This window comes from Zalophus californianus, chromosome 13, assembly GCF_009762305.2.
Source record: "Zalophus californianus isolate mZalCal1 chromosome 13, mZalCal1.pri.v2, whole genome shotgun sequence".
In the NCBI taxonomy this organism is placed as follows: domain Eukaryota; kingdom Metazoa; phylum Chordata; class Mammalia; order Carnivora; family Otariidae; genus Zalophus; species Zalophus californianus.
In genome coordinates, this window is record NC_045607.1 from 43,311,043 (window position 1) to 43,332,081 (window position 21,039).

Consider the following 21,039-nt stretch of genomic DNA (forward strand, 5'->3'; position numbering starts at 1 on the left):
TTTATTACATGTTCAAGGTTAAGTTTCCACAGTTTATTTCAGAAGTTGTGAGTGGGGTAGGGGGTGGTTAGTTGGGAGGATTAAGTTGGTTTGAATTTTCGACTCTTCCTCATGGATCGCTTGTGACAATGGATCGCGGTTTACAGTTGAAGCAGTGGGCCCGTGTCCTCCATCAGGATCATGTCTCCAGTTACGTACATTTCTTTTTCTCTCCAACTGCCGAAAACCATCTTGACCTAACAGAATTTTTTTTAGGTCTCCTATATAAATAGATTTTCCTCACAAAGTAAATGTAAACTTTTTAGTGCACTCTGTTAACATAAAGATTTTGGTCATTTGGCTATTGTGTAATGTGTTTTTATTCTAACTGGTGTACTGTGACTGGATTTTAATTCATAACAACTCATTTTTTTTAAGGCAGTAGCCTCTGGATCTTCTAAACACCCTAACCTGCATTCCCAATACCTGAATTGTCTCATTCTTTTGAGGAGTTAGCGCCATCTTTCTTGCTTTCTCAAAATGTGGAAACTACATGACTTTATTCTGTTTGATTACCCTTAAGTATGACTCTTCAATATTGTTGCTGACATGCTACAAAATTACAAAGGTTTTACTGCCAGTAGAACAGGTGAGTCAGTGTAATCAATAGGAGGGCCTCTGGGCCGGAAGTACACCAGTCACCTTCTGACAGTTGCTTGTGCGGATATGCCCTCAAACGTACATCAGTTTGTCTGCCTTCATATTGTCACTTACAAGTAACTTAATGATCCCTGAACATCTTTTTCTTGCTGTCGCACGTACTTCTCAGCCAGGTCTCTTGTCATGTACTTGAGGTGAAGTAAAATAATTCAAATTTAGATCATTATGGATTTAAGTAATATATAATTAAGAAGGTCAGACTGTTATAGGGAAAAAACCCAACGTCTGTTCCAAAGTCATATGCAAAATTTGAAGGTATTCTTGGCATTTTCAGGTCATCTTTGTTCAGTTCCATGTACTTTGAAACTAAGCACGGTCAGGAGTATGTCTACAGCATGTGGGTAAAAAGCCAAGGGAGCTATTACAGGTATCTGGGCCTGTGTTCAAGGGCTCTTCATTGGGTTTCCAGCTGTTGATTCAGGGTATGCTAGCAGTCTTGCTTGTGCTGTGTCTACCTGAATATGCTGCTGTGAACAAAGGGCCCTGCTATCACTTCTGAATATGTGAGGTGGATTAAGGGGCAGGAATAGGGAACTTTATGCTGTATGTTGACTGATTTCACACTGTCCCATTTAAGAGAGATTCCAGTTCTAAGCCCTCAGTTGACACTGGAACACTACTGGAGGCACAGAAAGTGGACTAGACAGAACACTTCTCTATGTTTCCAGTCCTGCGAGCTGGAACGAGCATGTCTGGTAGAGTACCACACCCACTGCGCTACGGGCATCTTACCGACGGAGCTGGAGGACGGTAACTTGAAAGACATCTGGAAAGACCTAGGAGAAACATTCCCAGACGAAAAACAGGTAGGCAAGACATTTATTCACTTACTGTACGATCTCAGGGCAACATGTGCCTATGTTATAAACTGTAAACTCACAACTGATCAGCATGGAAACTTTACAATGTGTAGTATGTGAAGGGATGTCCTATTGGTACAAATGTCACATGTCTCCCAAATAGAATCCCAGGGTTCCTACTCGATTTCTTAAAATACACAAATCAGTGTCACCAGAGAAACTAAAACTAAATCCCATTAATTTATCAAGCTTGTACTTTTCTAAAGATCCTTAGACTTCTATGGAAAGAGAGTTAAGTCCCCTTCTAGATGGATTGACTCATGGGCTCTGGAAACACATGACGGAGGTATCCAATGACCAAGTGAAATTGAAATGGCTTCTACAGGTGGGGGAGAAAGTTTAGGGATGGATAGAAGAATCCCTTTCAGATGTTCACCTATGTCCCGATAATCTAACGTAGTTCCCCCACTTTCCTCACCGGTACTGTCAGGGTGGGTGTGAGGTTTATTAACAACATCTTTGTTCTATACAGCAAAACATTTTATAGCATTCACTGTGAAGGTAAATATCAAAAATATCCAGGGTGATAATGAGTTAGGCATCATAGTAATTGTACTCACACACCTTCCTGTAAAATCCATATTTTTAGAAAAATATATTATTGCATATGAAACCATAAACAGGCATTCTGAGTTCAGCACATTCTTACTCAAAACAGTATATACAGTCCTAGTAGAGTCAAAGTGTCCTATAGATTCACACACAGGGGTTTCTGTGGTCACGTCCCAGACATACAGCAATATATATACATTTTTATATTCTGCGTCACCTCTCTTGGCAGAGTCTTGCTGGCTTTCTTGGCATCAAGGGTCTGACATGCCAGGGAAGGGGCAACATTACGTACAGATGGATGTGGGTTCTTCTAGGCTGCTTCTTCAGCAGAGCAGTCGATCCCAGCGTAGGCAAACTTCTCATAAAGTGTAGTATTCACATAGGTCTACGAGAGCAAGAGCAGTTCAGAGACACGGGCTCCCTCCGTCCTGCCACTGCCAGGGGCAGGAAGAGACCCTAATTTGCTTAACTTATTTCAATTCAAATACTAGGTACCTGGGGGACGTTTTTCTGTCCTCAGTCCCCATCTTGCATTTGAGAGCTTTCTTCCTGAAATGCATCCCTTGCCTTCTACACCTAAGACTTCATCCTCTTACTCAGTCTCTAGGCCATTCTTTCTTCCCTCTCCGGAAATGTCCCAGACTGGTCACGATCACTTCTCAGTCCCCATTTCCCTCTGTGTGATCTCACCCACGTCTCTGGTTTAATTACCCCTCCAGTGGTGACTTTCCATCTATTTCCCTAACCTAAATTTGTCTTTTCAACCTCAAATCTGTAAGGCCAACTACCTGCTAGACCTTTTTAAGGAATTCCTGACCCTCCCCCTAGGAACCTGCAGACCAGGCTATACCATCTATCGGCTGTGTGTCCTTGGACACGTCACTCTCACCTCTTTGTGTAGATTTCTTCTGTAAAATTTGAGAGTCAGGCTTGATTACTGAGGAGGGTCCTTCTAGCTCAGAGGCTAATTCTCTCTGTTGTACCATGTGTGACTCTTTTATAGAAATCTTATTAACTCGGACATTGTAACATCCTCAAAGTTGGGGGCCATGTCTTTTATGTCCCTCTCTTGCCTCGGGCTATGCCCAGAACAGCTTGTTGAATTGTATCAGTTTTTTTTTTTTTAACCATACAGGGTGCATGACGAATCGTGACTCAAGAGCCTGCTCCGAACTCCATGCTCACCTTGCGTTCTTCTAACATCCTGTTTAAGGACACCAGGATCTGGGCAAATGAGGGCCTCTCATAAGGCTTCTCCCGCCAGCACTGTCTCATGAGGTCATACCTTTGAAAACAAAGAGTTAAGCCGTGAACTCTGTTACTCGGCTTCAGTCCTGGGCATGGCCCGGTGTGGGGTACAGAAACGAGAGAAGGGAATGTAGCCATTTCACACATGGGCATCTGCGCTTAACAGCACAAAAGTAGAGCACCGAGTTTCTCTCTGGCCTCCCCCCCCACACACACATCCCCCTTTCTTCTGTCAGTAAAACTAGTCCGTACCCCCAGTACCGTTCCTGCGGGATCTTGGTCTCAGCTCTTCTGATGATCTGGAAAGAGCTGACTCATGTGTCTAGGGCAGCATCTCCCTGGGAATACTCCATCTCTCAAAATGTTAGTAATTTGTTTTTTTTTAAAAAGGGTTCCATGCTCTAATAAATTTGCAAGATCCACCTATTGTATCTCCTTCTTAAGGATTAGCAGAGTACAAACAAAAAACCTGTGTGACCTGACTTAACCTGGAACTTGTCCCCTCTAAGTGACCACAGAGCTCCTTCCACCTTGTATCATCTATTTGCATCTTGCATATCCCAGGAACATAGTGGGGGAAGCACTGGTCTAAGGCAGTACTCCCCCAAATGTGGTCAGAACCACTTGCATTAAAATGCATATTCCTGGGGCACCTGGGTGGCTCAGTTGGTTAAGCAACTGCCTTCGGCTCAGGTCATGATCTCAGGGTCCTGGGATGGAGCTCCACAGGAAGCTCACAGGGAGCCTGCTTCTCCCTCAGCCTGCCACTCCTGGTGCTTATACTCTCTCTCTCTGTCAAATAAATAAAACCTTTTTAGGGCACCTGGGTGGCTCAGTTGGTTAGGCAACTGCCTTCGGCTCAGGTCATGATCCTAGAGTCCCGGGATCAAGTCCCGCATCGGGGGGGGGGGGTCCCTGCTCAGCAGAGAGTCTGCTTCTCCCTCTGACCCACCCCCCTCTCATGCTCTATCTCATTCTCTCTCAAATAAAATCTTTAAAAAAATAAAATGCATATTCCTGGGATCCACCCTAGACCTATAGAAGCAGGGTCCTGGGGTAGGGCTCAAAATTTCACATTGGGAAACTTATGTGCCCCAAAGGCTACCAATGTAGCAGGGTCTAGGTTCCTGCCTCTTGTACCCGTGACCTAATTAATACCATGCTTTCTTAGAAGTGACTCCGTGTGGACAATAAATCTTTGGCTGAACCTAGAGCCTTGCTCTTTCATATCATGCCCGTCAGGCAGCAGCGACTGTAGGTAGTTCTGGGAAGAGTGGTTTCACGAAAGCTGATCATCCTTCCCTGGGGATTAATTCTTAGTGCTGGAAAATTAATTATCCTTGAAGAATCAAGATTCTGTGATTTAAAAAAGATCCATCTTCCTCATGTCACAGCTCTGAAATCTCTATCCCCAAAGTGAGCCTCAAGGTTTCATACATTTATTCATGAATTTCAGATGTTTTCTCCATTTGTTGCCTTTCCTCATGTCCACCTTCCGGATCTCATCACCTTCAATTCCTGCTGGATTTCTATGCAGATAAAGCTCTTAACTCCCTGCCCACTGCAAAATGGTCTTAGTTTAAGGAGCCCCCCCACAACCTTCCTTTATTTTGGCTATTTGGGAGGGCGATGTGTGTGTGAATGAGATAACTCCTTCACTAGAGTCTGTCTGTCCCAGGAACATGAGGGGAAGGTCAAGATGAAACAGCCCTAGGGTGTGGCCTGACTTACACCTCGTCGTCACAGTTGAGGGGCTTCTCCAGTCTGTAGCCCTGGGGCAGCTTCTCGTACAGTTCTGCACATGTCATCCCGCAGTAGGGGGTGCCACCTGGAAGACAGACAACCACGTTGCCCTAAGCCCCTGCTAGTGTGGAACTCAGTGTCTCCTGCCCCAAGCCTCTCAAGCCGAGAGACTGGGAGAAAGGGAGGGTCAAGGGAGGGTGCCCACCCAGTGTGATCTTCCTGTCTGAGCAAACCCACCGCACAGCCCCGCTGCACGTAGGCCTCCGACCACACTGCAGGGTGGCCATCCCCTCGGTGGAAAGATCCAGCACGGGGCTCCTTACTCACTGTGCTATTTCTCTTCCCCAAAGTCAGCCTGCGCAGCTCATCTAGTGTACCAGTGAGATGTACCTTTTCCTACTTGGGAGTCTGCAGTTAGGTTATCCACTTCCTATTTGATCTATAATAGTTACTGCCCAATTTTAATTATAAAACATGCTTACTATAGAAAACTTGGAAAATACAAAACAGTTAAGAAAGCAAGCAATAGTTTGTATTACACTTCTGTGTACTCCTTCCAGGTTTTTCATGGGTAGTATTTATAAAACTGGGATTCTAGCATAAGGAAATTTCTGGATTTTGACATGCATGTTTCCACATGCTATTAAATGGCCTTCAGAAATGACTTTTCATGGCTGTGTAACATACCATCTTCAAGTTGTAGAGGCAAACTTGCAATAGTTCTATGACATCCCTGCTCAGAGACAACCTCTAATGAATCTCCCAGCTACCAGGTTGTTACTATGAAGCATGACATTAGATACAGGGCTCTCAAAAAAGAAACATGGGAACACACACACTCGGACACAGAAACCTATCAAGTTCTATTTCCCAGTCCCATCTGGTGGTGCCACATCAAAACATAAAAATGGCTGTGGAATGACACAGTGAGGGAGCACAGGAGGGGCCCACTCCCGTCGCCTGAAGTCTCACCTGCTAGATAAACATGGATACTCACCTAAGCTAACGATCTCCCACAGTAGCACTCCGTAGGACCATCTGCAGGGGACACGACAGGGAAACCAGTAATCAGCAAACAAGTTGACCAATTTTCTGCCTCAAAAGTCAGGGTGACGGACGCTTTGCCAGAAAAGGAAATGTCAAATGTGGGTGCTCCCTAGGACAGGGCCCTGGCGTGGCATGTGTTTACCTTCTCTTGGGCCAATGAAGGATTCTACCAGGGAAACAGCGTTAGAGCCCCCGCTCGCTTTAGGCGGAGAACATGGGACGGCGCTGGGGACAGCAGGTGCAACTCTAAGCTGAGAGATTAGGGTTAAAACCCAGCTCTGCCACCTTGGTACTCGTGTGACCTGGGACAAGTTACTGAACCTCTTGAGGCCTCTTAGTGTGTTCTGAAAGTGGGAACACCAACTGCTGCCTCTAAGCTATGCAGAGAGGATGTGAGAGAACATACAAAAGGCACGTTGCATGCAGTGAGGATCTGAGTACTCGCCAGCCCCCTGCCCTTCCCCAGGCAGAAGCTAAACTCCCTGGACAAGTCACCTCAACCCTCAAGGCCTCCGTTTTCCCCCGTCAGTAAAGGTGTGAGCCACATAGCCTAGGTCTCACTCGCAACCCTCCCTTCCACTGGCAGCCTGACGCTTTGTCCCTGCAGGCTGCCAGCTGAGACGCACTCTTGCTCTGGCCTGCCTTCTGTCGGTGCCACCTCGGACCCCCAGCAGCTAGTCCGGGCTCCCTCCACGCTCTGGGTCCTGTATGCTGAGGTCGGTCTGGGTCACGGAGCCATAGGAAGCCCCATATGCCCCTTGCCTCTCTACAGAGAATCCACCACTTCTTCTTGACCGGTGGAAGGAAACCCACAGCCTGCTACCAATGGCCTTGGAAACAGTCTGCTCTGAGGCTTCCTTTTGTAGACTATGAATTTATTTCCTGGGCTTACTGACTAGCTTTATTCCACAGAGGGACATCGTAGTCATGCTTCTCTTTAAGACCTCTGTCAAATGCTTAGGGGGAATCCCTCAAAATAAAAGGCTTACTCACACGTCACTGTTGGTTGTATACACACTGTAATTTAGTGACTCGATTGCCATCCAGCGCACCGGGAGCCTTCCCTGGAGAGAGCAAAGTGAGAGGCCACTTAGGCAAGACAGGGACGCTGCCCGGGGCGCGCAGCTTGCCTGGAGCTCTGCTTCACCCGAGCCCACGGGGAGCTCCACTTGCAGTTCCCCAGACACAAGGTATGGCGGACTCAGGAACTGCTGTTCGTGTACGTGCCACGCACAAGAGTGTTTTCAGAATCAAAGACATGCAAAGGATAAGCCCTGCTTGCTTCAAGGAGGCCCTACAGCAGTTTTATATAAAGAAAAATAACAAGTGTAGTAAGTGTGGGTGTGTGTGCATGTGGATGGCTGTGGGCCTTCTTCTTGGTAGGCATTTCATTTATTCACTTTGTGGTTCTCAGAGGCCCTCAGAGGTTTGAAAGGGGAGGGAGGCAGAAAAACCAAGAATTAAACTGTAATGTGGGAGAGGCTCAGGCCATGTCAGGTGACCACCTGCGGTTGGAGGAGATGGGGAAGGCTTTCAGACAAGGGGACCTCGGAGCTGGGTCCTGTAAGATGTGTAGGTGTCATCAGGTGACTCGGGGGGGGGGGGGGAGGAGAGCTCAGCCCAAAGGGAACCGTGTGCGTACACATCAGTGGAGGGGGAAATCACTTCCCGTTGATGCAGTTCACAATGGGTTTGGAGATGGCATGAGAGACACTCACTCATCCTTTGGGGGCCTGGCCCTGACTCCGTCCGGGTTGTCCCCATTTCTTTAAGTCCAACCTGGGAAAAAGGAATGTGGACTGGACACTGGGAAGTTTGACTTCTATGTTTTAGTCTTAGTTTCACGGTGATTTGGGGCTCCCTCCCTAACGACCCACCCCAGGAATCACATGGGCCCTCCTGAGAGATGGCTGCCTCCCTCCCAGGGATTTGTCCAAGCTCCGACAGTGGTGTTTCAGCCCACCTTAACCAAGAGGTGGGGCAACATCAGGACTATGGGGGGGATCTTCTCAGCCCCCCTGAAACAGGAGCAGGCATTCTCCCAGGCCACCCATCCTGAGACCAGCCCTGCCCTGGACCCCAGAACTGCTCCTGAACATGCCCTTGGCTCCTAGGTCTTTGTGAAGTAGTGATATTCTGAAGCTCTTTCTGATTTTAAGTCTGATTGGCACTTTACGGTTCAGTCATAAAACTCTCTCTTCTCAAACCTGCTTCTTCAGTGTGTCCTCAACATTTGCCTCCCTCCACTCCATGCCCACCCCTCCCAACCGCCCACCTGTTACCCTGGCTGCTGCCTCTCCTCCACAGGAATGCAGAGTCATCGACACTTTCTGCCTTGTCCTCGCTTTTATGTCCCCGCTAGCTTCTGACCTCACACCTCCCAACTACGAAGTTCCATGTTCGCTTTTTTTATTTTTCTCATTCGACGTCTTTTTGGTCTGTCCACTTCCACCTGTCGCCCTTGCTCTCTCACCGAAGTTCAGGCCACCATCGCCTCTTGCTTGAGGGTCACCTCTTAACTGACCTGCCTGCTCCAGAGCTTCACTCCCTCAGGATCAGTCCTCCTCACCATAGCCAGACTGATCACTCGAAATGGCAAGTCCAGCCACGTGGTTCCTTTTCTTAAAGTTCTTCAATGTTCCTTATTGTTCCAAGATCTCAAGTCCTTAACTGAATCCAGAATTTTTTAGCTGGAATTCAAGAATCTTCAAGAAGACCTATAACCCCTGCATCCTCCCACCTTGAATTTTAACCCTCCCTCTTCTCTGCATTACACTCCAGACACACTGAATTACTTGACCCCCAAATGTTTGCCTGTAGGTCTTTATATATACTGTACCCTCCAGGTCATCCAATTCATTCCTGTATCTCCAATATCTATGTAACATTTGTAAAACCCAGGAGTTGGCCTCCTCCAGGGAGCCCTCAGGACTGCCCACAGGCTCAGTTCAGTGTGCATTCCTCCTCTGTGCTCTCCTGGCCCTCAGCACTCACCAACTGTTAACAATTGTACATTGTGTGTCCGAGCTCTTTAAAAGTGGAAACTGTCTCAATTTATGTTACCCCAAAACCTAGCACAAGCATGAAACACTCTAGTCATAAATCAATGATGAGGGGCTGGATCTGTCATGATAATAAAGCCCCAAATCAGTATGTTAGTTTGCAACACTTCCAATATTAGCATCACCTGGGGGGCTTAAAAAACAAACAGAAACTGATGTAGGAGCCCCACCCCAAAATGACTGAATCATAGTATCTCAGCTGTAGGACTCAGCATTGGTACTTTTTGAAAGCGTCCCAGATGATTCTGAAGTGCAAAGAGAGTAAAAAATGGCTGGTTTAAACAGGAGGCCAGAGAAGGTAGCCGCTCTGCCCTCTGGTGGTACCTGGCCTCACTGCACCCTTCTTGCAGGGAGCTTGCTTCTCTCCATTCCCTCACCTTTCCTCCACCTTGGCTGGCCCTTTGCCTTTCCTCCCAGACCCTCTGTGCTGCCACAGAACACTTCACCCAGCTGCTAGCAGAAGGAATTAAGTTCTGACCCGTCTAAGTGCTCTGCCCCTCTAAGCATTTTCCCCAAACTCTCCAAGACTGCCGAAATCCCTGCCCCTTATGAAATGCCAAGCAAACTAGCATTTTTCTTGGGGATCTGAGGACAGCATCCAAATAAAATGTGTAGGTTGTGGGGCTAAACTGTGTCAGTGCCTCCACCCTGTCACCCAGAGCACCCCAGCCCCTAAATGCCAGAGAGAAGGAAAGGGTCTCTGTGAAGGAGAGCGCAAGCCTCAGATGGCCCAGGATAAACAGGGAGAGTGGGAGTAAATAGGTGAGTGGTGGGTCCTGCTTCTTTAAGACAAGCCCAGCCCCTCTGCAGAGAAACATTGCCTGCTTTGGGTCAGGCAAATTCAGAAAAGCTGATAAAAACAAATGAAAAAAACTACTGCATGGAAGCTGGCCCTTGAAGAGACGCCTACAGCATCTGAAAGCATTGACATGGATAAGTATCTGGGGCCCCACTGGATGTGTGTGATGGTCTCTAAGGGCCAAAGGGGCCCCACTTCAACCCCTTATCCAAAAAGGGACTGGAAAGATCCAAAATGGTTATGTTCACTGGCATAGGAAATATATAAAAATATGTATGTTTGTGGAAGGCAATAAGTAAAGGAAAAATAGAATGTGTCAAGGGGGTGAACTATGGGGTCATTTGGTTTTCAAAACATTCTTGAATATTATTTGTGTTATCTTGTCAGTAACTAAAATAAGTATATTGGAAAAAAAGAAAAACAAACCCTGAATAAGAGGATAAACACAGAAGCCTGAGCCTGGCTGAGGCACTTTGTTACCCACAAACATAAAGGGACCATGTGAAAACTGCAGTAGTCCCAGGAAACCTGAGCCTGAGCAACGTCCGTCAGACCCAGGAAAGGGGAGCCATGCCACTGGGGTAGAGCCACCAAACACATAAGACTACCACAGGAATTGTCAGCCCCAAGGCTCTGCAGTTGCCCACCCACGCAGGGAAAGCAGAGGGTGGCGCCATGTTGTCAGCAGGGCTCTCAAATCCCTGGAAGGGGCATTTCTGGGGCTTTATGATTTCTGCTGGGCAACAAAAGCAGAATGAGTCCAGCTTCCCTCCAACTGTAGTGACGTTCTCCTGGGATCTTGTACTTGAAGATTAAATATCACTGTTTGGGAGAGGAGGTATCATCAGGTGAAGGTGGCTTTGATGTGGGCTTGGAGAGACAGTGGAAAACTTTTGGTGAAGAAAGAACTCTTCCGTGGGCTTCAGAAGTTACAAATTTCTCTCCAGGGCCTCCTTGTGATTTAGGAACCTCATTAATTTATTTCCTTTATATTTGGAAAGGATGTTAAATGTCTTTTTTTGCCCCTCCTATGCTTGCTGTGCATGAAGGGGGATTGAAGGAGCTCCTCAGAGGTTTCTGGGTCAGACACTTAGGGGTCCGAACTGGATGCAGACCAGAGCACCTGCAACATGAGGCTTGCATGTAGCATCCCTTGGCCACATGTGATGGTGGCTTTTCACTGGTAAATGTGGAGCCCTCAGTCATTTTAGGAATCAAAACTCTGAAAGGATGTTTGCTGGGCCCGGGTACTATCTCCTGGGGTAAAGAGTCAGGTCCCTAAGTCACCAAAGAACAGTGGTATTCCAAGAGAAGGGCCATCGGGAGAGGGAGGGGCCCTGGGGAGGATGTTCTCAGTGTCTGCGCTCTGAACTTACCATCGTCTTTTTCACATATACTTCTTGACCTCGGGACAATCCAAAATCTGCTATTTTGGCTACATAGTTTTCACCAACTAAAATGTTCCTGGCAGCCAGATCCCTGTGGATAAACTGAAATTTTAAAAAACATCATGTATTTTCATCACTTTTGCTTGTTCACTTCATTCTTCTGTCACAAAGCCACTGGGGCAAGAACTTTGGGAAATAGAGAAGAAAGGAATGAATCTAAGTCCCTTAAAGTTCCTCTCCAGAATTTTCAGTGGATTCTGCCAAATGACCCGCCATGTCTTGGGAGAAGCATTTCAGGAAAAAAAAAAAAAAAATAGAAAGAAAAGAAAAAAATAAGAAGCCCGGGTCACTAAATCTTCCTGTTGCCATGTAAGTCATCAGCTATTACGCATCATTGGGACCCAGATGCAGCTAAGATGGGTTGAGGCACCTCACCAAATACATATGCTGAGATTCACTAAATACAGGGATTGTTGGTGTTCGGCCTTAACTTCTATATGAATAGAACGGTAACAAAGAGATGAAAATTAGGGAGATACTAAGAGGAATTACAGGGTAGGAGGACTTGAAAAATGTGTAGATTTAACTCAACTCTGATTCTGGAAAGAATTTCAAAGGAAAAATGGCCACAGCAAGGTCCTCACAACAAACCTGTTTTTGGCTCAAGTAGTCCATACCCCGGGCCACGTCGGCTGCGAAATGGAGGAGCTGCTGGGAGGACAGCGTGGAGGCGGTGCTGTTGGCGATGGCGAAGGCCGGATCGGTCTCCAGCACTCGGCTCTTGCGCAGGAAGTCCAGGAGGTTTCCATGGGGGGCGTATTCGATGGCCAAGTACAGGTAGCCTGTGGGGAAAGGGAGAGACACCACCTTGTCAGTAGCCCTCAACAGCTGTGAAATTTCTGAGATGTACCATGGTCCTGGGAACTGCTCATAAAGCTCGGTGTCTAAAAGCAACATGTCTAGCAGTACCAACCTTGGGAAGGCTGGCGACAGGAGGAAGAGAAGTTCCATGCTCCTGCCATGCTTAAAGGGCCCCATGCTTGAACCCAGGGTCTCCTCTTTCCCACTGCCCTCCCTCCCAGCACCTGTGGACTAACATGGAGCCTTCCTGAATGCTTTCAGCTACTCAGTAATAAGAGTAGAATGAAATCAACGTGTTTGCCTCCAGATGATCTAGGACAGCTGGTCTCCATCACCTTTTATTTTTATTCAATATTGACTGAGAACTAATATGAGCTAGGCATGTTCTTCCAGTCTGTCTCCAGCTTTTCCTGAGGTTATTTAAAAAAAAAAAAAAAAAGACTGAGTATCCATGGCAGAAGGACCCACACCAGGTAACTTTCTCTCTCCTGCTTCTACTCCTCCCTGAAAACTCTACTAAGTCACCGTATTGCTGATTAGCTTGCCGGTCAGCAGAGTCTAATGTCAGAGATTGCATTTTCCTTAGAGAAAACAGAAAGCACAAACTTTTAGAAAGACAAATGAAACAATGGGTTCCTCAAAAACATTATGGTCCATTGTCTTGGTTTTATTCCAAATTGTTTTTTTTAAATAAAATTACTTTCATAAAAACATTGATTTCTAGAGTCAATGAAAAGTAGAGTGCTTTTACGGTCTTTTAAAGTTAAATTTTTTTGGTATATCATTTTTTGAATTTAAAATGTCAAATGATTTTGAACTTCAATGGCATTCTGAGACATTGAAATTCTGGCAAAAAAAAAAATCTAGCACTGTACCGTGTTGCACTGTAAGGCAAGATACATCTCAGTGTTTTCTCACTTCCTTACTGAACTATAAATTTTAAGAGCGAACCAATTACATGCTAAGGTGGTGATAGTAAAAATTTAAAAGACATATTTTTCTGTTGGTGGTGGTTACTTTTTTATTGTTGTTGTTAACTTTCATTTACTGCTGTCCCATGCTGATTACTCTTTTCAGGAAATAGCTCAAAAATAAATGTCATTACTTCATTATTTAACCTAAGGGACATAATCTGGCTTTCAGAATTACACCCTTATTGGATCACAGAATGATATATTGTTTGAAGCCCCAGTATTTTTAGTTTGATAAACTGAGGAAAAGGAAGTAGTCTCTTTTCTATTGTTGCTGTTTGTGCTACAAAGTCAACAAGAGGTTGTCAAGTTTGTAAATAATTGCTGTGTGGAGCTTTTTTTGTGGGAGTGAACTTTTCCATGAGAAATTAAGTGTAAGCATTGCTGCAGAACAATAAACCCAGGTAGCCTGGAGAAGTGAACTCATAGAAGTACTCAATAATATCTGAATTAATAATATAACTTGAACTTTAAGAGTATGTGCAACATAGGATAGTTGTAAAGCTCCACCGTAATTGTACCAGTAATGGTTTTAGAAAAAAAATAAAGCTCAATCTGATATAAGCTTATTATTGTTCTTATTTTATCCTAATCATCACCAATGCTTCCACATCTCAGTTGATTGTTGGCATTCATGGATTTAACATTCAGACTATCAGTGTCTTGACTTTGGAGGGAAAAAGATAAGCAATTAAGAAGAGCCAATGCAGTTCTCTCTTCCTGATGCTGAAGGCTCCCCCAATCTACCTAAGCAATAGTAGCTGAGGAAACCTCTGGATCAGCAAGGATGGGAGTGTGCAGCAACCATGGGTACCTTTGAGCAGTAATGATGAACCACATCAGAGGACAAAAGATCCAACCTCGAGACCTACCTTGAAAAAGATGCCAAACCTCAGCACAATTTATAAATGGGACTAGACATTCGGATTGAAACTGCAACTTAAAAAAAAAAATAGGTAACATTCTTAAGATTATTATCTTTACTGATTTTAATATGGAATGTCCCTGTTTCCAAAAAAAAAAAAAATCTGGCAGGAATGATAGGAAAAGAGCATCTTACCACGATGTTCACACGCTCCCAAGAGATTGATGATGTTTGGGTGGTGGCCAAGTTTACAGAGAACCTCCAGTTCCCCAGCGAAGTCCCTGTGGTCATCTTTGGAGGCGTATTCTGGGAAGAAAGTCAAGAGTTGTGATCCCTCTCTGTTAGGCCTCTTTAGAAACAACTGTGCTCTCCTGCTCCCTTTGGAGGACCTTCAGGGCACTGAGTCACAGTCAGTTCTGGAAAACTGTATAGAAGTCAGAGATTACTCTAGGAAGAGGACTTGAACTGATGACACTTTGGGCTGACGCTTCTTTGTTGTTGGGAGCTGTCCTGTGCACAGCAGAATGTACGGCAGCATCTCTGGCTTCTCCTGCTAGGTACCAGCAGCCCAACCAAAATGGATCCAGATGCTGCTGAATGTCCGCCCAAGGGGCAAAACCATCCCTGGTTGAGAACCACTGCTTTAAACTTTTCCTTGTTTAAGCTCTCAAATACCCCGTGAAATGACTTGATAGAGACTCTACCTATTCTAGCTGAAGCCGCTGTCCAGCAATAAATATGCTGAGCAAGAGAACCAAAGTTTCAGTGCAACAACACAAGAAATGCACACAACTTGCTTTCTTACAATAATTTTAACTTGCTTTTCCACAAACCAGTCCTGCTAAAATAGAAACTCAAATCCAACAGCATTTTTATGGAAGTGCTTGGTGGTCAGGAAACTGAATTGTGTTTGTTTCTGTTCTTTTCATCCTGTCTCTCCATTAGCACTTGGAGCAGAGGAAGACCCATCAGGTACCAACCAGGCTGAAGGGAAGGCTCTCTCTGGTTGATGCACAAACTGATCAGCCTTGATCACTGACAGAGCACTCTTACTGTTTTTTGAAAAATAACATTGTGTAGGAAAGGTGGGAGAGGGGGACAGTTGGGCGCTGGTGGCCCTGGGCATGCCTGAATGTGCTTGGAAATTATAGAAATGTTTCATAAGGGTTAAGGGCACCCATAAAACTCGCTAGTAGGCAATCCCAGGTCAGATACCCTATTCATACCACAGGAAGCCCGAGGGTCAATGCCTTGGGAGCATTTTTAAAATGAAGTTCTTTTTAAGGAGGTTGTCCTCCTACTTCAGTAATGGTCCTCCTTTGAATGCATCACTCTCCCTATAGACAGTTTCTGCCCTGATGCCCCATTTAAGCTATTTCACCTCTTCACATGGGCATGAGACAATCAGGCTCAGGTCAGATTTTAAAAGTCCTGGTTTTACAAGATTCTATACCCTGTTCCCTCATACTATCCTTACTGTTCCCCCAAATTCCTCATGACTAATGTAGCAAAACAGAAAAGAGACTTATGGATATTAAGCAAAATTGTGTGTGTTCGTGTGTGTGTGTGTGTGTGTTTGAAGCATACTACTATCTCTAAACACAGACACTATTTTATTTGTTTTATTTTATTTCTTTTCTGTTAACGCTGCAATAAGCAGCAATGATTTAATTAGATTTAGGGTTAATTCCAACTTTAGGCTCAATATTGCCGTCAAAAAGGAAAACCTATCAGCAACCTTACAGAGCCTGCATTGTGAAGCTAACCAACAACAGGAGTTAATGAAATTTCCTGCTCTAACACATGGCTTTTCAAGCCCTCATGCTATACAAGCAACACTGCAGCTTCATAGTCAAGCCACACATAAACTTCTCCTTCACACAAAAGAGAACACAGCCAGGACCGCCAGTGAGCTAGTCACTCTGCTTTCTCAGATGATGTTTATTAGCCAACTTGGTAAGTGGGTAGGCACCAAGCAGTCCTGAGATGAACACAACTGGAAAAGATTTAGATCTTCTGACCTTAGATCGGTAGTTTTCAAACTTGAGCATACAGAAGAATCACAGAGCACACTTGTTAAGAACACAGATTCTCACGTGTCCCCCCAGAAATTCACGTACACTGGACCCGACAAAGGGAGAGGCCAAGCAGATGCATTTCTAACAATGTCTCCAGGAGATTTGATGCAGATAATCCATGAAGACAGTGGTTTGCAAAGTGTGGTCCCCAAACCCTCAGCGTCAGCATCACCTGTGAACTAATTAGAAATGCAAATCCTCTGGCCCTGCCCCAGACTTGCTGAATCAGAAACCAGGGTGGACCCCAACAGTCTGTTTTTAACAAGGCTTCCAGGTGATTCTGATACACACTCAATATTGAGAACCAACTGCATCAAGAGAAACAACAGCGCTACCCTAAAGTTAGAAGTGTATGACAGAGAATCTATATTCTCACATCCCAGTGAGTCAAGACATTGGCATTTAAACAGCTCATGCCTTCATATGTACGTCCCGACCCTATCACTGGCTGACCTCAAAGGAACTATCACCTGCCATTGCAGAGAACAGCTGTATTTGACATCATGCCAATTTTTTGTTTAAATAATGTAAGACCATAGCGGAAAGATTCGACAGGAAGTCAAGTTTTCTCCCCACCCTAGTGAAATGCTGACTTGATCTGGTCAAGCACTGACCTTTCATCCTCTTGATGGCAGCATCCATCCGTAACCCATCCTTCTTGATGCGTGCCTTAAGAACCTGGCCAAAATTACCCTCCCCGATCACATCTTGAAATTTGATGTCATTCCAGTCAAGCACTGGATAAATTGTAGGATCCGGGTTGTTTTTGGCCTTCCTGTTCAGGGCCAGAGTTCCTGAGTTGAACTGCACAGCTGGTTCTTCCCTCTGGAGAAATAATTTTTTCATGGTTTTGTGTCAGGATTTTTCATAATTCTAATGTGCATAAATACTCCTGGCTTGTATCCCATACCAGGTAAAACAAATTGTCTGTCTAATTCTAGAATGCAGATGGAAATAGGTTTCATCTAACAGGCTGTCTATAGGGCTGCATGAACTAATTCCAGGCCTCAGGTGGAAGGCATGCTGCAATTGATTAGCAATGTCTGCAGAGTGCAAGGCATAGGAGAACAACAGCAGGTATGCCACAGGATGGCACATCCCCAAGTTAGTCACACTTGAGTTTCTACTGAGCTGTGGAATGAGCAGGTATTCAGTTCTGATTTGGAAAAGAACTCAGAGATCCTGTCTGGGGCAGTAACAGGCAGTGCCTCACTAAGAGCTCTCCTTGCATTGTCTTGGCCTATTCTTGACTCTTACTCTGACTTATCCTAAACCTTAGAACCTTTCAAGCCCACTCTGCAGCAGACTCTGGCCCCAGGATGACAGAGGCTTATAGTCAAACCCAACATAGCATCACCTTTTCTCCTGAGTTTGAGAGGGTGCTGACATATCATGACAAAGCTCCAGTACACCCAGCCCCCTTGCTGGTCTTTCCTCTCCAATGACAGCCTGAGTTGAGTCAGCTCTGATATAGAGTCAGATAACAAAGCTCCCCTTGTCCTCCAAGGAGGGGAATCTCAGGGATTTGTGGACATGAAGCTGCACCTCCTCTGGAATGTGTAATTGTACTCAATGTTTTATACATGGAATTGATAAATTGGGTACAAATTTATCTTACAGAGCTTGGAACCACAAACTAGATAAACGTTCAGTCTATAGCACACCAAAGAACTCAAACAGGGTGTATATTGGTCAGGTATGATTTTGTAAACCTTGGTTACTAGTCAAAATTTCTAGATGAAAGAATAAGGCAGTGCCAGGTATTATGAACTCTGACTGCAGACTGATGGGTACAAAGGAATGGAGAGACACACATGTATCTGAAATTCATATATATTACATATATAATATATATGAGGGATAATAAGACTGTGGGAGAAATTAGAAGTATAAAATAGGAACTAGAAATAGGAAATGTGGGGAAAACTTGTCTAGCACAATACATCATTACCCATCACAAACTGAGGTCTGGTTATGCTCATGTCCTTCCTTACTGAAAGCATTCAATTCTTCATGTTGCAAGATTGGTCTCCCTGGTGACTCATCACTAGGATGACCATACATCTCATTTTGGCAGGGCAATAGTTCTGTTTTAGCCCTGGCTTCCTAAATAATTATTAAGAGCAACCTTTCCACTCTCAAAATCATTCCAGTTTGGACAACAAATTACATAGTCATGCGGTTTATCTCCCCTTTCATAATGGAAGTCAAAGAGAAGATGAGACCTGCCTAAAGGAAATATTTGTCTTACAAGTAAATTTCCTGGTCCACATCTTTTTTTTTTTTAAGTAGGCTCCACATCCAGAGTGGAGCCCAAAGTGGGGCTTGAACTCACGACCCTGAGATTAGGACCTGAGCTGAAATCAAGAGTCGATGCTCAACCAACTGAGCCACCCAGGCACCCTTCCTGGTCCACATCTTTAAAGCGAAGATTCTGCATACATGCAGACTTGTACTTATTAGCTAGTAGAAAGATGAGGCACTACCACGTTTTGGAAAGCTTGGGCCATTCTCCTTTGGACATTTGCCCTCTTCAATTGCAACATGATCAGGAAGGCCAACAGCACCGTCAGGCAGGTCATTCCCGCCGAGCCAAGGATGGCTATAAGCAGCATCTTCCCACCTCCAAGGTCCGCTGGTGCTGCGCAGAACACAGGAGAAGCAGCAGGGTTAGTTTAGGAGAGATAAGCCAAGACCATCTATGGGTGACATTGAGGTACAATGGATATGTAATGGCAGCCCTGGCTCTGCCACCTAATTGCTACGGGACCTTGAGCTCCTCATTTATATGTTCTGAAACTCAGTGGAGAGGAGTCTGACTCACAGGGTTGTTATAAGACCTAAAAAAAAAAAAAAAAAGGAAAAGTGCTAATTATTAGTTGTTACCATTTGTCCCACTTTTACTTCCAAGTAGAGGCCAAAGCAGCAACACATTATCAAGTAGCAGGGAGAATGACTAACTAGATATAGGACTTTGGGAAAGTGGCTAAACCGCCCTGCACAATTTCCCCACCTAGGAAAGTTCTCAAGTTCTAAGATGCTGAGCTTAGAGTCTATAAGATTTTTTTTTTCTTGTTTAAAAAGCTGATGGAGAAAACCTGAGAATACCATTGACAGAATGAAGTAAAGGAGGAGGGGAAGGAGGGAAAGACAGAAGAGGAAAACCATTAAATTTAGGGCTCAAGTCAAAATGAACTATTAAAGATTATGGTCTAATCCATTTCTTTCCCTAATTTAAACTCAAAACTAAGTGCAATATATTTTTATGAAAAACAGTACTTAGAGCATGACCCCATCTTCTTACAAGAATTGTTTTGTGATTATCTCTCTTTTCTTCCTTCTGTCTCTAAGCATGGGTACATAAAGACACATCTGGAACAGAATGGTGAGGATTTTGTTGTTTTGTTATGCCTTGTTTTTAATTTTGCTATTTGTATTTTATGTATAGCTTGGATTTAGGGCCTGTATACATTTTACCAAAACACAAATAATTGTAAAAATAATGTATTTATTAAGGGTGTCAACTGAAAACTCCAACTCTCTATAATTGGCAGACTCATCATTCCTTGGACATTTCAAAAATATTCCAAAGAATCAGCCCTGAAAATATAGCATGTTTCATTTTATTTCTTAAGCCCTAGGTAGCCCTTGAAAGCCAAGAAGTTTTTACTACTATAAGATTTTCTGTAAAAATAAACTCTAGCCCAGATTATAAATCTGCAAAACTTTCCATCTAATGTCACACATTGCAGAGGGCTGGCAGGTGCCACTGCAGACAGACTTCAAAGGGAAGGTGCTCCAGGAGCTGCAGTCCCACCCATCCTGGTCCCTTGTTCACTTAACTACATTTGACTGGTATTATCAGTCACAAACACTGGGCATCGTGTGCTTGGCACTCTGAGGGACCTACATCTATCTCAAAAAGCTTACTCTCACTGGAGTGGGGGTTAGTGGTAGACATGGAGACATCATAACTTGGATCCAAAAAGTAAAAAACAAACAAATAAACAAAAAACAAAAAAAACGGGAAAAACAAAAACAACAATTTAGAATTGCATGGTGTCATCCAAGCTAAAAGAGGAGTTCATTTGAGAAAGAATGGAGTTGGTTCTTGGAGCCTCCCACTGAAGCACCCTCATAGGCCTGCCTTCACTAAGCAGGTTCTACATTCTTTTTCCATGGAATCGAATTCACATTCCTCAGAGCTTCCATTGCTTAATGGGGAGTGCAGACTAAATGGGCTAATTTAGTCTAAGACTTAACAAAAGAAAATGGATCAACATGGTATCCCTCTCAGGGGCATTTTCGTTTTAAGAACCTATTTGAGATGGTGAAGCCTATGTAGACAAAGGAATTATGTCACATGACATACACATGAGGTAAATATCTTAATTAAGATAGTGGGGCTTTTCTGATACTCTCCAGAAATAATCCTAAGTAAATACCTGTCCACTCTACCAACCTTGAGATTTAGAAAGGGTCATCAGTTCATGAGAAATGGTTGGGTTGCTTGACCCTATGTTGTTCTCTGCAAAAATGTCCACCTGGTAAGCTGTTTCAGGCTCTAGGCCCTTGAGCTGATACTGGGTAATGGTGGTATTCTTTATCTTCACATCAATGTGCTGGTCTTCGTTCTTGCCCTGAACCTTGTAACGGATGATAATAGAAGAAATAGAATAGCCATCCAAGATTGTCCAAGAGATCATGGCTGAGGAGTCTGTGATGTTAGAAATCTTGATATTTTCTGGTTGAGGAGGGAGAACTAGAAATTAAAAAAAAAAAATTCACTTAAGTTACACTACCATCTCTTAGATTATTATGCTTTTAAGGGATACTTACTGTCAGCTCATAAACCAAGAATGGCAA

General features: G+C 44.4%; 2 protein-coding genes across 5 annotated transcripts in view; one reads left to right on the top strand and one right to left on the bottom strand.

Annotated features, from left to right (window-relative positions):
• Positions 1–1,491, top strand: part of LOC113934127 (RNA exonuclease 1 homolog) — a 40,327-nt gene extending 38,836 nt beyond the window's left edge. Inside the window, exon 8 of the mRNA XM_035723475.1 lies at positions 1,368–1,491. Coding sequence (XP_035579368.1) covers positions 1,368–1,453 — 86 coding nt within the window. The 3' untranslated portion in view covers positions 1,454–1,491. The remainder of the gene's footprint in view (positions 1–1,367) is intronic.
• Position 1,492: 1 nt separating this feature from the next.
• TEK (TEK receptor tyrosine kinase) overlaps positions 1,493–21,039 on the bottom strand; it is a 92,864-nt gene continuing 73,317 nt past the window's right edge. The window contains exons 14-24 of one of the 4 annotated variants that reach the window (XM_035723697.1): positions 20,636–20,935; positions 18,660–18,814; positions 16,788–16,998; positions 14,291–14,401; positions 12,050–12,240; positions 11,387–11,500; positions 7,143–7,213; positions 6,100–6,140; positions 5,091–5,187; positions 3,297–3,396; positions 1,493–2,496 (exon numbers count right to left, since the gene is read on the bottom strand). In XM_035723697.1, the coding sequence (XP_035579590.1) occupies positions 2,422–2,496; positions 3,297–3,396; positions 5,091–5,187; positions 6,100–6,140; positions 7,143–7,213; positions 11,387–11,500; positions 12,050–12,240; positions 14,291–14,401; positions 16,788–16,998; positions 18,660–18,814; positions 20,636–20,935 (1,466 nt within the window). In that variant the 3' untranslated portion in view covers positions 1,493–2,421. The remainder of the gene's footprint in view (positions 2,497–3,296; positions 3,397–5,090; positions 5,188–6,099; positions 6,141–7,142; positions 7,214–11,386; positions 11,501–12,049; positions 12,241–14,290; positions 14,402–16,787; positions 16,999–18,659; positions 18,815–20,635; positions 20,936–21,039) is intronic. The other 3 variants (XM_035723699.1, XM_035723698.1, XM_035723700.1) reach the window with 3 other exon arrangements.